The 14070-nt window shown below is 37.8% G+C and overlaps 2 protein-coding genes across 4 annotated transcripts in view; one reads left to right on the top strand and one right to left on the bottom strand.

Moving 5' to 3' along the window:
* The window catches only part of LOC145687165 (pre-mRNA-splicing factor CWC22 homolog), a 41629-nt gene extending 37335 nt beyond the window's left edge, over positions 1–4294 (top strand). For all 3 annotated transcript variants that reach the window (XM_081760634.1, XM_081760630.1, XM_081760628.1), the window contains one exon: positions 4024–4294. In XM_081760634.1, coding sequence (XP_081616760.1) covers positions 4024–4145 — 122 coding nt within the window. In that variant the 3' untranslated portion in view covers positions 4146–4294. The remainder of the gene's footprint in view (positions 1–4023) is intronic.
* LOC145687174 (EF-hand domain-containing family member B-like) overlaps positions 4284–14070 on the bottom strand; it is a 101609-nt gene continuing 91822 nt past the window's right edge. The window contains exons 8-10 of the mRNA XM_081760640.1: positions 13603–13689; positions 10292–10440; positions 4284–4688 (exon numbers count right to left, since the gene is read on the bottom strand). Coding sequence (XP_081616766.1) covers positions 4509–4688; positions 10292–10440; positions 13603–13689 — 416 coding nt within the window. The 3' untranslated portion in view covers positions 4284–4508. The remainder of the gene's footprint in view (positions 4689–10291; positions 10441–13602; positions 13690–14070) is intronic.

The following is a 14070-nucleotide window of genomic DNA, read 5'->3' as shown; positions in this document are numbered from 1 at the left end:
AAGCCACTATTTAAGTAACATATAACTCTTTGCGCTCTTACACAGTCCGAGATTTATATGAGACTGATTTTATTGATGAAATAAAAACAAGACAATTGAGTGGCATTTTTTATAATTTAAAGTACATCTTTCTTGATTCGATACAACGTTTCCACGATCGAACAACGTATGGAACGATCTCTGCATATCTGTTTGCGGTATATCCAGAAGAGTTGATGTTACAGTCCTTTGGATGTCTTGGACGTCGTCCAAGATTCGATCTTTCAACGGTAACTTTAGTTTGGGAAATAGAAAATAGTCACAAGGGGATAGATAAGGCGAATAGAAAGGGTGATTGAGCATACATACTTGCTTTCGGGTGGATATCTCCTATAAAGCTATTGCCCAGTGAATAAGCGTATTGTCATGAAGCAGGAACCAACTCATACTCAGGCGGTGGTGTTGAATACTCAGGCCGCATACGTCGAATTCTTTTCCATAAACGTTCCAAAACACTTACATAATAATTTGCGGTGATGGCCTGTCCCTTTGGAAGAAATTCAGAGTAAGTAATTCCTTTGCTGTCGTAAAAACAAAACAGTATTGTCTTCACATTCACTTTCAATTTTGCAACGAACTTTTTTTAAGATGCTAGTGACTTCCATTCAGCACTGGCGTTTTGTTGGATCATAGCGGAAACACTATGCTCCGTCCTACGCAACAATGGAATTACAAATTTTCTATTCCTCTGAGCAGTTTCAAGGATGCCCTTCCATAATGAACACAGTCATTTTTTAGTAGGTCAGACAACGAATGAGGCACAAACCGAGATGTGACCTTTTCCTTGCCTGACGAATCGTTTCTCGACTTACACCAAACTCCTCTACCAATAGCCTTACTGTCACACAACGATCGTCTGTAAGATGTTCTCTCACTTTTGTGATGAAATTATCCGTACACACTGAAATTGGATGACCAGGACTTGCTTTATCTTCAGTTGATTCTACGTTACTCTTAAATCGCTCATATGATCTGAATATCTGTGCACGAGACAAACAAGTATTCCCATACACTTATCGCATCATTTCCATGATCTTAGTTGCACTTTTGCCGAATTTAAAACATAATTTAATGTTTGCTCACTGTTCCATGGCGCTGCTCCCGCTCTTGACTGAATATGACGTCATAGTTTCCGTCATGCTTAGCATGCTACGAGCGTCTTTTGTTAGCATAGTCATTTCTTTCTATCTCTTTTTTTCCACAATAAAATCAGTCTCTTATATTATTCTCGTACTGTGAATGTTGGCAATAGACCAACTCTGTAAACTGTACCGACCACTCTTATATTGAACTGTTCTCGACGCTGTAATTTGCTATTGTTTGGACTGGATGTGTTATCTTGGCTCACTTGTTATTCTCCACGCAGTTCTTTTGTTTCCACAACAGATGATAGGAGTGTAGTAATAACGTTGGCGCTCTTCTTTTCCCTGTTGAGAGGACACATAACATATTTGTTTCATGATGGGTGGAAGAAAAATGTTGGACGTCGACGAAATAGCAGATCTTTTGGCTCTAAGTGATTCTGAAAACTATTTCAACGGGGAAAATGATCAGGAAGTTACGTAAATGATTTCGAAGAAATGAATCAAGCAACTCTCCACCATAAGTTGCAACCTGACAACCATCGTATATTTCAGTAACCACCAGTATGATACATCATTAGCCACAGAAAAGGCAATATCTTCTACGACCTTCTCATCTCTGATAGGAATGAAAGTCATTAAAAAGAAAAATCAAGCAATAGTAAAGAGAATACAGTTTAAGAAATTAAACCAAATACGGTAGTAGCGGTTGATATACCGTCAACAATTGGTGATTGGAAGCGAACGACCCTGAGATCCTGAAATTTCCTTTCAAAACTTCAAAGCCAGGTTTAATGTTAGGTGTAAAATGTGCTAAAATATAAGTTCGGTCATTGGGTGATATCAATAAAACGGAGAAGTTACTCATTACGCCCAATTTTGAAGTAGTTACTCGCATTGGTATCAATAAAAAGAGAACTGAGCACTAGTCGTCTCGGCTGACCTCGGAGAAGCCCTGCCCTTTTGAAGTAACCATACCTCTATTCTCGAGCCGAGTAACTACTCCGCGTTTGATATCAATAAAAATCAAAGACTCCTCTGTGATGCTAGTAACTTCTCTAAATTTGTGGAGCAAGCTAAATAGGTGACTCCGTGCGAAATATGGCAGAGTATATGATTGTTTTACTACGTAGAAAAACTTATAAACTGCATAGAAATGTTGGAAATGGAGATTACGAAAAGCATTATAAGTTTATGAAAGAAAATGTAGTGATTAGCACAACATTTTTAAAGGAGAATCAACCGCAATTCAGGGTGGTGGACTACGTAATGATGAAAAGATGCGGGTTTTCTTCAAGGCCACCGATCCTGTGGGGGCCCGGGCCCCCCAAAGCTAATGTGGGCCCCCTATTGTATTTATGAATATACAATATTTGGCATAATTAGAGTGCAATTTGTCTTAAAATCCTGATATATATACCTTCTGCATCTGAATGCCCTTCCCCCCCAAATTTACAGAGAAATCGGTGCCCTTGGTTACGAAATTGGTTTTCTTGCGTTACGTGAGTGATCCGGGATTCCAGGTCGGAATGTCAGGGGATTCTGGTGTGGCTCAAAATACTATCTATGACTACCTGAAAATGGATTGTTTCCGGAAGTGTGCGTAATATACAAACAGCAAAGGCAGAGTGGTAAGAACAATATACATTTCCGGGTGCTATCGGAGCACTTGACTATACACAAGTGGCATTAAAGAAACCTAGTATTTTGGAGAGTAATACGTTAATAGGAAGAGCTATTTCGTGGCTAAGCGGTTAGCGTACATGCCTTTGGCATAGGAGACCCGCGTTCGATTCCCGGCAGGAGCTCATGTGGTTTGGATTCCACGTTAGTGGGTTCTGTCTCATATAGGCACGCTACTGAAAAGGACGTTAAACTAATAATCAACGCAACTCAACGTTGATAGAAAGGGTGTATACATGAGAATGTATTTTGTTTATGTCAAGGCGAAAGGGGACACGTATGATGTGGAAAACGCAATCTGATGGACGTGATTTATGACGTGGGTGGCTGGACTTTTTAAAAAAGAAAACAAAGGAGCCAAGTTTCTGATTTCGTTCTTAAAGCCAAACAATCTACAAAGACCTTGGACAACACGTGATATGTGCTTGTCGTGTTAATCTTGATATTGCTGGATTCCAATCAACATCCATCAGCTCAAATAGGTTCATTCCCATGGTTTCAGTATTACTTTCTTCTTTCCCGTTTTTTATTTTTTTTCTTCTTTTTTATTTTTGTTTTATTCTCGCTCGAATATTAAAGATTCTCTTTTGAATTTGTGTCTCAGTCGTAGATGTATTTGATATTTCGTTGCATTTCACTGTAGTTACCTTCAAAGTTTCGGCTTTCCTTCGTTTAATTTCTGGTAATTGTGACTTTGAAGGTACCACTGGAAACTCTTTTACAATATCCACAAATGCACTTTGATTGAAGCTATCGTTGCTACTTGCCCGTTTCATGGCTTCTAAGATACTACGCCATAGGTTAAAAACAACGAAATGACTGCGCGATGAATGGGAGAAATGAGTAATCACTTCTTTTATTGATACGACTCGGTGCTACGTGCAGAGGAAGCGCGAGTAAATGTTCATAAATCTGGAGCAGACTAGACCTGAGTAGTGGCTTGTTTTATTGATACGAAATTGAGGGAGGGGATTACTCCAGGTGTAGTTACTCCGATTCTCGAGCAGGACTTCTCAGGAGTAGTTACTTATTTTTATTGATATCACCCATTATCAATAGTGTTCGCACTTAGAACATTTTAGTTATATAGTTATATTTTCCGAGAGAAAAAAAGACTATTTGTATGTGACATAAAATTGGGATGCAAAGCACTAACATGTTTATTGAAATCATTCAGATGTTCAAACTAACTTCTTCATATCTACTTTGTCTTTTCCAGATGACAGTAATGCTGATACGAGCAAATCAAGCAAGCATCGATCAAAACATTCGAAAAAAGAGAAAAAGAGTAAATCCAAAAAGAAAAAGAAAAAGAAAAAACGAAAGAAGAAGAATAAATAAACTCTTATTGTATGCATGTGTAATTATTTTCTGTAAAAATAATATAAAGGTGTGGTACCTTGAGTGGAGTTCTAGATAACAATTGTATTTACGAACTGTAAATATACAATATATGGCTGATAAGGAAATTAAAAACTCTTTTTAAATAAGATTATGTTTACATATTTTTTATTTGTTTTGAGTACAAAATTAATTATTTTCTATATAAAAATATACAATTTTAGTACAAACACATAACAAAAAAACATCCAGAGAAAAATGTGTACCATAACTATCGAAGTATGAAATTACATAAAGCAAAATGCAAATAAAATACTTACAGCCATCAAATTGTGTTTGTCTATATAAAAAAAATACGTATATTCACTTTTTGAAGTGTTTTTCATAACCTACTCTTTCTATTAAGTTTCGAAATGTTTCCACGCAGACGCCACCAGTTTTATCCAATTTTTTGCCTTCCTCCCAAAAGTGTTCGAAAAGACCATCTGGTATTTCCAATCCTATATTTTTGAATATGGTGTATATTTCTTCTTTCGACCTTGGCTGTAATATATACAAATAGTCATGAATAAACATATGTACTTCAGCTAAGTAATAATATGAGGTATGTTAGAAAAGTAATGAGACTGACAACACTGTGCACGAACCGACAATTACATGGCAGTTTACCCTTGCCTTTAACTCAGTACAAGTTTGAACATGTTCCTGTTGCTGCACGATTGTTGAGAGCAGCTGAAATGAAATTGTGTTTGTGAGGTGCATTAGGAAAAAACAGACAAAAGTTTGAGCAACGGACAAAACTTTGAATTATGAAAGGTTACGAAGGACTTATGAGAATATTCCCTATCCAGAGCATGTGTGTTCAGATGGCACGGTCCTTTCTAGAAGGCCGAGAATAAATGGGATTCTTCAACTTAAAAAAGAGATCGTGGCGTTAGTTTGACAAGGTTCCAACTGACATTTTTGTCAAAATTGAGTCATGTACAGTACCTAACACTAGAAATCGAGCTTTATTCAAATATATAACTCATTGTTTTATCTTGAAATATAGACCGCCTACTAATTTGACAAGGTTCTAACTACAGTTTGAGAAGCTGTAAGTTACAGAAGTATTCCTCTTTTTTTCATAATTTACATGGGGCCGCGGTGGCTTAGTGGTAGAGGTCCTGGTCCTCAGTGGTATAGGTTCACCTCTGGTGCTTGAGGTCCTGGGTTCGATCCCAGCCCCCGCCAAGTGAACTTTGTGGTGGACAAACACCGTGTGCGGGGTTTCTCGGGGTTCTCCCGTTTCCTCCCACTTTCTTCATTCCACCATTTCATTCATTACTCATCATCACCGTCTCCTTTAGCCTAACCGGCATAACCGTGGGACGTAAAACAAAGATTTCATTTCATAATTTACATGTGTTCGTTCTATGTTACTTGCCTTACATTAAAGAGATGTTTAAAATGTAAGATTTATTTTATTAACTTTACCTTGAGAAGTACAGATGGTGATCAGAAAAATGGAAACACCTGTAGTTAGCAACACGTCAGATGTATGGGTTGGCAGTGGTGTCGTGGCGCCCGCAGCGCCGGATCGCTGGTGGTGGTGTGTTAGGTCGGTCTCCATACTACGTCAGGCGCAGTGGAACAGCAGTGTCCAGTGGCTGCAGCAGACGGAGGTAGTGTAAAATGGGAGACCTCTCAGATTTTCAAAGAGGGCAAATTGTTGGTGCGCGGTTATGTGGAGTGAGTGTGACGGCAGTGGCTACTGTGTTAGGTGTGTCGCGTGGGACAGTGTCGAAGGTGATGACGGCCTACACAACACACGGGAAAACCACATGGGGGAAGCGGAACAGTGGGCGGAAGAAAATCATGAGTGACAGGTCACGCCGGGTATTAAAGCGCATTGTCACGCAGAACCGTCGTGCCACTGCAGAGCAAGTGACGGAGGAACTCAATCAGCACCTCCCCCACCTTGTTTCGACAATCACAGTCCGCCGCGAATTACATGACATGAACTTACGGGGTCGTGTTGCACGGGCCAAACCGCTCATCAGGGACCATAACGCTTTCGCACGCCGCAAATGGTGCCGCGACCATGTAACTTGGACCGTTGAGGACTGGAAACGTGTGATATGGTCGGATGAGTTATCCTTCACCCTATTCCCAGCTTATGATCTGCAGTGTTTCCGCCCAACTGTGAAACATGGCGGCGGCTCGGTGATGCTGTGGGCCGCCATATCATGGTTTTCATTGGGTCCTGTGGTCACACTTAGCGGACGAATCACTGCCAACGATGGGGGGGGGGGGGGCGGTGGCTCAGTGGTAGAGCGTTCACCTCCGGTGCTTGGGGTCCCTGGTTCGATCCCAGCTCGCGCCGTGTGGACTTTGTGGTGGACAAACACCGTGCTCGTGGGTTTTCTCGGGGTTCTCCCGTTTCCTCCCACTTTCTTCATTCCACCATTTCACTCATCTCTCATCATCACCGTCTCCTTTAGCCTAACTGGCATAACCGTGGGACGTAAAACTTAAAGATTTCATTTCATTTCATTTTCACTGCCAACGATTATGTCGCAATTTTACGATGTTGTTCCCGGACAATGACGCCATCTTCCAGGATGATAATGCACCACACAGCTGGCGTTGTTGCAGCGTGGTTTGAGGAACATCGGGATGAAGTTCAACACCTCCCTTGGCCCGCCCAATCCCCAGATCTCAACATAATTGAACATCTGTAGTCCGTCTTGGAAACACGACTCCGGCGAGATTTCCACCTCCATCCTCTCTCACAGAACTGGCCGATACCCTGCACGAGGAATGGTGTAAAATTCCGCTTGCTACTATTCACGACCTCTATGCCTCCATCCCACGTCGCATCAAGGCTGTTCTGAAGGCGAAAGGTGGCCCGACACCATATTAATCTGGTGAGTTGCAATTTCGTCCAGGTATTTCCATTTTTCTGATCACCATCTGTAAATAACATTTTTCTTCCACTATTTTTTATATTTTGGCACACCAATTCTGAGCATACAATTATTTTCCACTTCCTGAAGCGTGTTATATAAAAATGAACTAAATTGGTAAATCGTAGATGTTAAACAAGATCGAAAAAGTTTAATATAAAATTACTTGTAAGCAAGGCTCTAAACTCTGCAAAGTACATGTGAAGATTTACTGCCATCTATTGGTGTATGTGTGTGTTCAGGATAATGAAGAGGAATCAAGCGAAAATGGAGACGAGACTGAAAATCCAAGAAAAAGAAAGCTTAATCTCGTAGGAAGTATTTTTTTCATCACTTCTTCAATGTTAAAGGAGAAAAGGTTCAACTGTGCAAAACATTTTAGTTGTCGAACCTCGACATATCCTAATAGCCTGTTGGAGACAAAACCAAGACTATGAATACAACCATACCTACTGCAGATCAAAGAGGAAAAACAGTAATGGTCGTCGGAAGTCAGAGCGTGAAGCAGATTTTGCAAGGGAACACACAAAATCCTTCCCAGTAGTGGAATGCCACTACTGCCGAGCTGATACCAGTAGATTGTACTTAGGAAGTCATCTGAACATTACAGAAATGTATGATCTCTATATTAAAAAGTGCCAGAATGAAAACAAAACATCAATTAACAAGTTAATGAACTATCGAATATTTGGAACGGAGTTTAACTTAGGTTTTCATTTGCCAAAAAGTGACAGGTCCAATGTGTGCGAGGCGTATTAGGTGACGAAAGAGACTGGAAACTTAAGTGGTGAGCAAAAGGACAATTAGCGCAAGGCCCGAATGAGAGAACACAGAACAAGTAAAGAAGAAAAGAAAGATCTTCCAGTCGTTGTCTTCGATTTGCAAAACGTTATATAATGTTCCCAAGCAGATATCGATAGCTTATTTTATGAGAAAGTTAAATATTTACAGCTTGACCGCGTACTTTACTCGTAAACACACACACACAAATGGCAGGATGTGCAGGGAATGGACATTGAGAGTGCTTTAAGGAGAATATTGGACACAGTGCTCGAAGAAAATGAACTGATTACTTGGTTCGATTTCTGTGTACTACGAAACCTAATTCCCATATATCATATGCAGTTTTGGCCTTTTTGAAAGAAAATCCGAACATCAATTCTGTTTCAATGAAATACTCTCTTTCAGGACGTTCCTGTGTTCAGGAAGTAGATCGCGTACACAGTGCAATTGAAAAATCAATGAACAAGACGGACTTTTACTCTCCTTTGGGTCTCGTAAGAATATTGAAGACTAGACCATCACAATCCGTGTTATTCAGATGAAGCCGACTGACTTGAAAGCTTGACGTTTACTCAAAAATTTACTACCGTATTGTTCAAATCAAGTCATGACAATTATGAGCATGTTAATGCAGCAAGTATCAAATTTCAAGAAACTCCAAGACGACAAAAGTGTCATGTTTCAGTAGTCGTTTGGGTTGTGAGAAGTTTTCAGAATTAAAGAAAATAGCATTAAAGAGTCCCTTCTTTTATGCCCCTGGAAGAGAGGGAGTATTATATTGCATTGTTCAACTTGTAACTAGTATTCAACACATATTTCATGTAATTAAAATATGAATAGTTAATCTACTGAATTATAGTTATACCCTTATCATCCTAAACCATGCTGTTTTTTTCGTCATTTTGGTTTGACAAGGTTCTAAGTGCAGTTAGAACCTTGTGCCTCTGAAAATGATCATTTCAGTAAGACAAGGTTCTAACTACATTTTACTGATTGTCCGAAACAAAAAAGGTAAAGCCCCATTTCCATCAATCATTTAGATGTAAACATTGTAGGCAGCTAATCATTGTGTAAAAACATCATAATGATTAGTTTATAAATAAAACAACTATAGCTTAATAAAACTTGAAACGCGTTTTCCTCAAAGTACAGTCATGTGCAGTTAGAACTTTCTCAAACCAAGGCCACGAGATGACAATATGGAAAGAGTGAAGTTTCTTATGAGATGAGATAGTCGATTGACGGTGAGAATGATCAGTAGTGAGTGAAATTTGAACATGTTTACCGTCCATCAAATTTTAACACACGATTTCGACTTGAAAAAAAAAAAAATCAGTTTAATGTCCACGATTATCTTTTGAGCTAAGGAAGAGGATTTCGACATGACAAAAGGGGTGGTACGTGTGCGACCAGGCATTGCACGCACTTGCACGCTGCACCTCGACAACGCACTATGTGACACGGCAGTTTCCATCAATGAATTTTTGGCAAATAAAGGCGTTCCTCAGCCTTTTATTTGCCGGATCTAAGTCCCTGTGATTTTGTGCTCCTCTTGCGCGAAAATCACTTGAAATTACTTTATTTTGGGAATTTGGATAATATCCAAGCGAGTGGAACCAACAAGCTGAAAAGTATTCGAGTAGAAGCTTTCCAGCACTTTTACGTAGAATGGACACAACGCCTCTATTGCTGTGTAGTTGGCCAAGGAAATAACCTTGATCTGTGAAAATAGTAAAATTCATGTTAAGTCTCATTACTTTTCTCACACACCTCGTATAGTGTTTGCTTTCAAAACAGGACAGTAGAACAATTACATCTAACAGAATGACATTTAAAATCGCACGAGGGACATAAGCCTCTTGAACATCTCTGGAAAATAAATATTTTTTAGGCCTTTTGAACATTTTCCTTTTTTAAAAGTTTATAGTAAGTTATATTTTATTTATTTCCACCTTTATTGTCACATTGTCTCGAAGGTTCCACAGCATCAGTTGAGAGTCATTTTTGCGCTAGTGGTTTCATGCGACTCAATAGATTGGAAAGCAAGGCCTTAGCCGTAGAGAGAGAACGAATGGGGTATTCGCACTTGCTGATCAATTTGGCTCTTATAGAACTTTCGGAAATCGAGTCAGTAAACGTAGAATTTTGTTTTAGGAACATTAACCGATCATTTCTTGCAATAAAAGGAAAGGGAATGAAGAAATCGAATTATCAAATATTTTTCGTGATAGAGCAGACCTCGAGGCAGAGAAGCTAGAATTTATATGATGCCTATGCACCAAATTGATAAACCTCAAAATCCTATGGTTTTCCAAAAAGTAATTCCTTAAACTATATTTTCCGGTAACTGCAGTCATATCTTTCAAATACATGAGAAATACTATTAAGTTCTTTTAGGTAATGGAAAGCACTTACCCTTAAGAAATCAGTATACGTTAGCCCATACATTGTATATAAAGATGGAGAAATCAGTGCTCGCCCTGTGTCTGTGGAGAATCCTGATATGCGATATTCTGCTGGCAAATATCCAAAGATTTCACTAGATTTTCCATGAGAGCGTATTTCTGTGAAAACATTTAAAAATAGTAATAAAGTACTTCAATCACTTGCAAAGGTTTAATAACGAATAATTTAAATATATACGCGTTGCTACGTTATGGAGAAGACAATAAATACCTATAAGAAGAGAAGAAAATGTCTTACAACAGAAGATAGCCTTTCTGTTCAGTTTTCTTGGTAGAAAATCACTGAACCGAAAATCCTTACTTCTTCTTCTACCTTGAATATGTTATTCCACAATTAGCAATGTTATAGCAGAGGCTTAATTAAGAATACTTCGACAAATTATTGTAAGTAAAATTATAAATTAAAGAAATGCCCAAAAATTCTGTAAGTCATGAACGAATACAGTAGTTGCTGAAATTACAAGAGGCCGTTTTATTTAATTTTCTGTTTTTATGGACTAAAAGTTACTTCTGTTAAAGGTTTTCAAGCAATCAATTTAACATTACTTTGTCTTCTGTTATGTTATTCTGCTGTTAAATTTCAAAATAAATCAGTTTAAAAAAGAGTGAAAATATTTAACGTGACCTTTTTCGACTTCCATATTTTGTTAACCTACTGTATGGTACATAGTGAGACGGTATACACAAGGACTGAAAGTAATACCAGATTTGCTCCTGAGGTAATTTTGCAGCTCCCTGAAATCATTAGTGAACTGATTAAAGAAATTGTCCAAAATACTTACATCACGTACATTTTAATCGCAAATCTAATAGGTATAGTCAAAAAAAGTGTTTCTTCGTTGCACCCTTCGTTTTCTTTCCTTTTGATTTCTAGATCAGCTTCTGTTGATCCTTAGATGAAATTTATGAGTCGATCTTTATTTCGTAACATATTCCTTAAAAAAAAAAAAAAATCATAGCAACACATTCACCGGATTGTGTTCTCGTGTATTTCCCAAAGAATGTGTTGTGTGTCGCCGAGGTGTTAAATCCATCAGATGGAGAAGGTGAATTTGAAAGTTCCTACCCTAAAAGTGAATGAGTTCGTGAAGCCTGTAGTATCGGATATTGCAATAGTGTGTTCATCCGAAATTGCTGTAATTGTATCTAAAAATTTCAAATGAAAACAAAAAATTTGAAGGTTGAAATAAGTTTTCCTTCAGCTTTGGAAGCATAAATTTGCGGTAATACACATAATTTTTCTCTCTGTCTGTTTCATATCAGTCAATGACATTTAGTTCCAGTTAAGTTATACTAGTTTCATCGGTTGTTATAGCAAGTGTGAAAACAATGTTTGGTTAAATAAGTGAAGTGGTCTAGCTTATAGTCGACAACGCTATCATCTTTGGTGCGAGCGGTCCCGGGTTGAATTCCCGGTGGAGACACTCGGTCGAAAAGATGTAACAACTTTTCCAGGCCAACCATCTTGAGTGAGGTTTTCTCTGGATTTTCTTCATGCACACTAGGCAAATGCCAGAATAGTACCTAACATACAGGTCTCAGGCTGCTGCTTCCTTTACCATTCCTTTCTCCCTTCCCTCTTCACCAATGCTCACCGAGGGACGTAATCCCTTATACGTAACAGGCTTAAGGTCGTAGATGTCGGCAGTGCCCAGAAATGTGTATAAATAACTAAAAATAAAATAAATAAGTGTACTTAACAATAGTATCTCCCTGTGCACTACAGATGAAACTCAGTGAGACGTTCACACACAGGTCAGTTTTTACTTGTTAGCACGTACACTGTGGAATATTTATAGGATACTAGCAGCGTTCACCCCGCTTCGCTGCGGTCACCCCGGAACGCAATAAACTTTGTTACTTAGATAATTTTTACTTTTTCGCTTTCAAGTGATTTATAGCGCCTGTTAGTTATGTTAACCCGCCGAGTCACAGGGTCATGCGGGTTGCATATAAATACGTTTATTTTTATACCTATGATGAACTAATAACAAAGGATTTCTACGTATGGACACCTGAATGATCAATTATCTCAAGACACTGGTAATTGAAAATTAAAGTGATATGATAAAAATCATCTAGGGTCCACATCCTAACAACCCCCCAAAAATGAAAGAAATCGGTTCAGCCGTATTAGCGTGATGAGCGGACAAAGGATTTTTTGTACGTATTGACACCTGATTGGTCAATTATCTCAAGACACTGGTAATTGAAAATTAAAGTGATATGATAAAAACCATCTAGGGTCCAAATCCTAACAACCCCCCAAAAATGAAAGAAATCGGTTCAGCCGTATTAGCGTGATGAGCGGACAAAGGATTTTGTGCGTTCTCTTTTATATATATAGATCTAAATTTGTAACTTAACATATTTCCTTAAAGAATGGCAACTTCATATTTTTGTACTACAGTTATAGTACTAAATGCATGTCAGAAAAGAAATTTCTTTCACTATGTACTACGTTCCCTAATATTGTGACCAAAAACCACATCATAAAAAAAGTAATATTAGGTAAACCCTACTTTGAAACTTCATAAAACAATCGTTCTGTACAACGCATAGTTCATTTCTCATTGTAAGATGTCATAATCATTTTGTTTAGGTTGTCTACATACAAGTTTTGTCGTCTGTCTATTAACATATGTTTAAGATTTGGAAACGATTGTCACAGCATCTACAGATCCAACAGTCTCATATATATCTTGTCCCTGGGATAAGCAACTTCTACAGTTTATGTATACTAGTACATTAGAATTCGAGACTAAGCCGAGAAGAACGTGTGTTAAAGCAGAAAAATAAAATTGCTTTAAAACCAATTTATCTCGAAAATCGTATAGAAATTTAATGCACACTCATGTCCAAAATTATTGTCGCAGTCTATAAATATGTTGTCGGAATATAATTTGATAACGAATTCGCCCGGTATTCCTTATAATGTTAGTATGTATATAATCGGTAAAGACATGTATGTGGCAAATTTCAAAAGAGCAGTAAATAAGAACAATAAAACAAAAATAAAACTTTCTCATTCATTTAGCAACATTTTGTTTTATTAATTCTAATTTTCGTATTTATAATGTTTTTCCTATGAAATTACCACAAATATACATTTCCCAATTATACACATAGTATCAGTATTACAAGTACATTGCAAAATCATTATCAAATTATATTCTTACAAGAAGAAAGTTATAGATATGCGACAATCATTTTGGACATGAGTGTACATGCAAAACACGATAATAAAAGCCTCAGACTTACTTGGAATTCGTTTCAACTTCTCATAGGAACCTTTGTCAATTTCTTCACCATAAACTGTTTTAAAATGGAGGCATTTTTCTGGTATATCTGAAATAATAACATAATAGCCTTTGTCATTTTCATAAATTTCATATAAGATATCGCGACAATTCCTATTACTATTTGAACGCAAGGAACACACAAAGTACTATCATAATATTGACGTAATATCATGATTCTCGTAAGAATACTTCCAGGCCAGTATAGTGACAATTTCTAGGTTATTTGTCTCGTACTCGTTCATTATTATCTTCCCATAAGCACCATAGGACAACGTGTTCACTGGGTGTTTACAGAAATAATAACGTAAGAAGCCTTTATTGTAAATTAGAGTGGGCCGAAACACTTCTTTTTGAATTTCGATTGGTCGGATTGCGGAAAAGTTACCTCATGTTAGTGGTAGTCAACACAAAAAATTTGGATTTTTTG

The sequence above is a fragment of the Thermobia domestica genome, chromosome 1 (genome assembly GCF_964235325.1).
Source record: "Thermobia domestica chromosome 1, izTheDome1.hap1.1, whole genome shotgun sequence".
NCBI lineage: Eukaryota > Metazoa > Arthropoda > Insecta > Zygentoma > Lepismatidae > Thermobia > Thermobia domestica.
The sequence above is the reverse complement of the archived record's forward strand: the minus strand, read 5'-3'. Positions and strand labels throughout refer to the sequence as shown.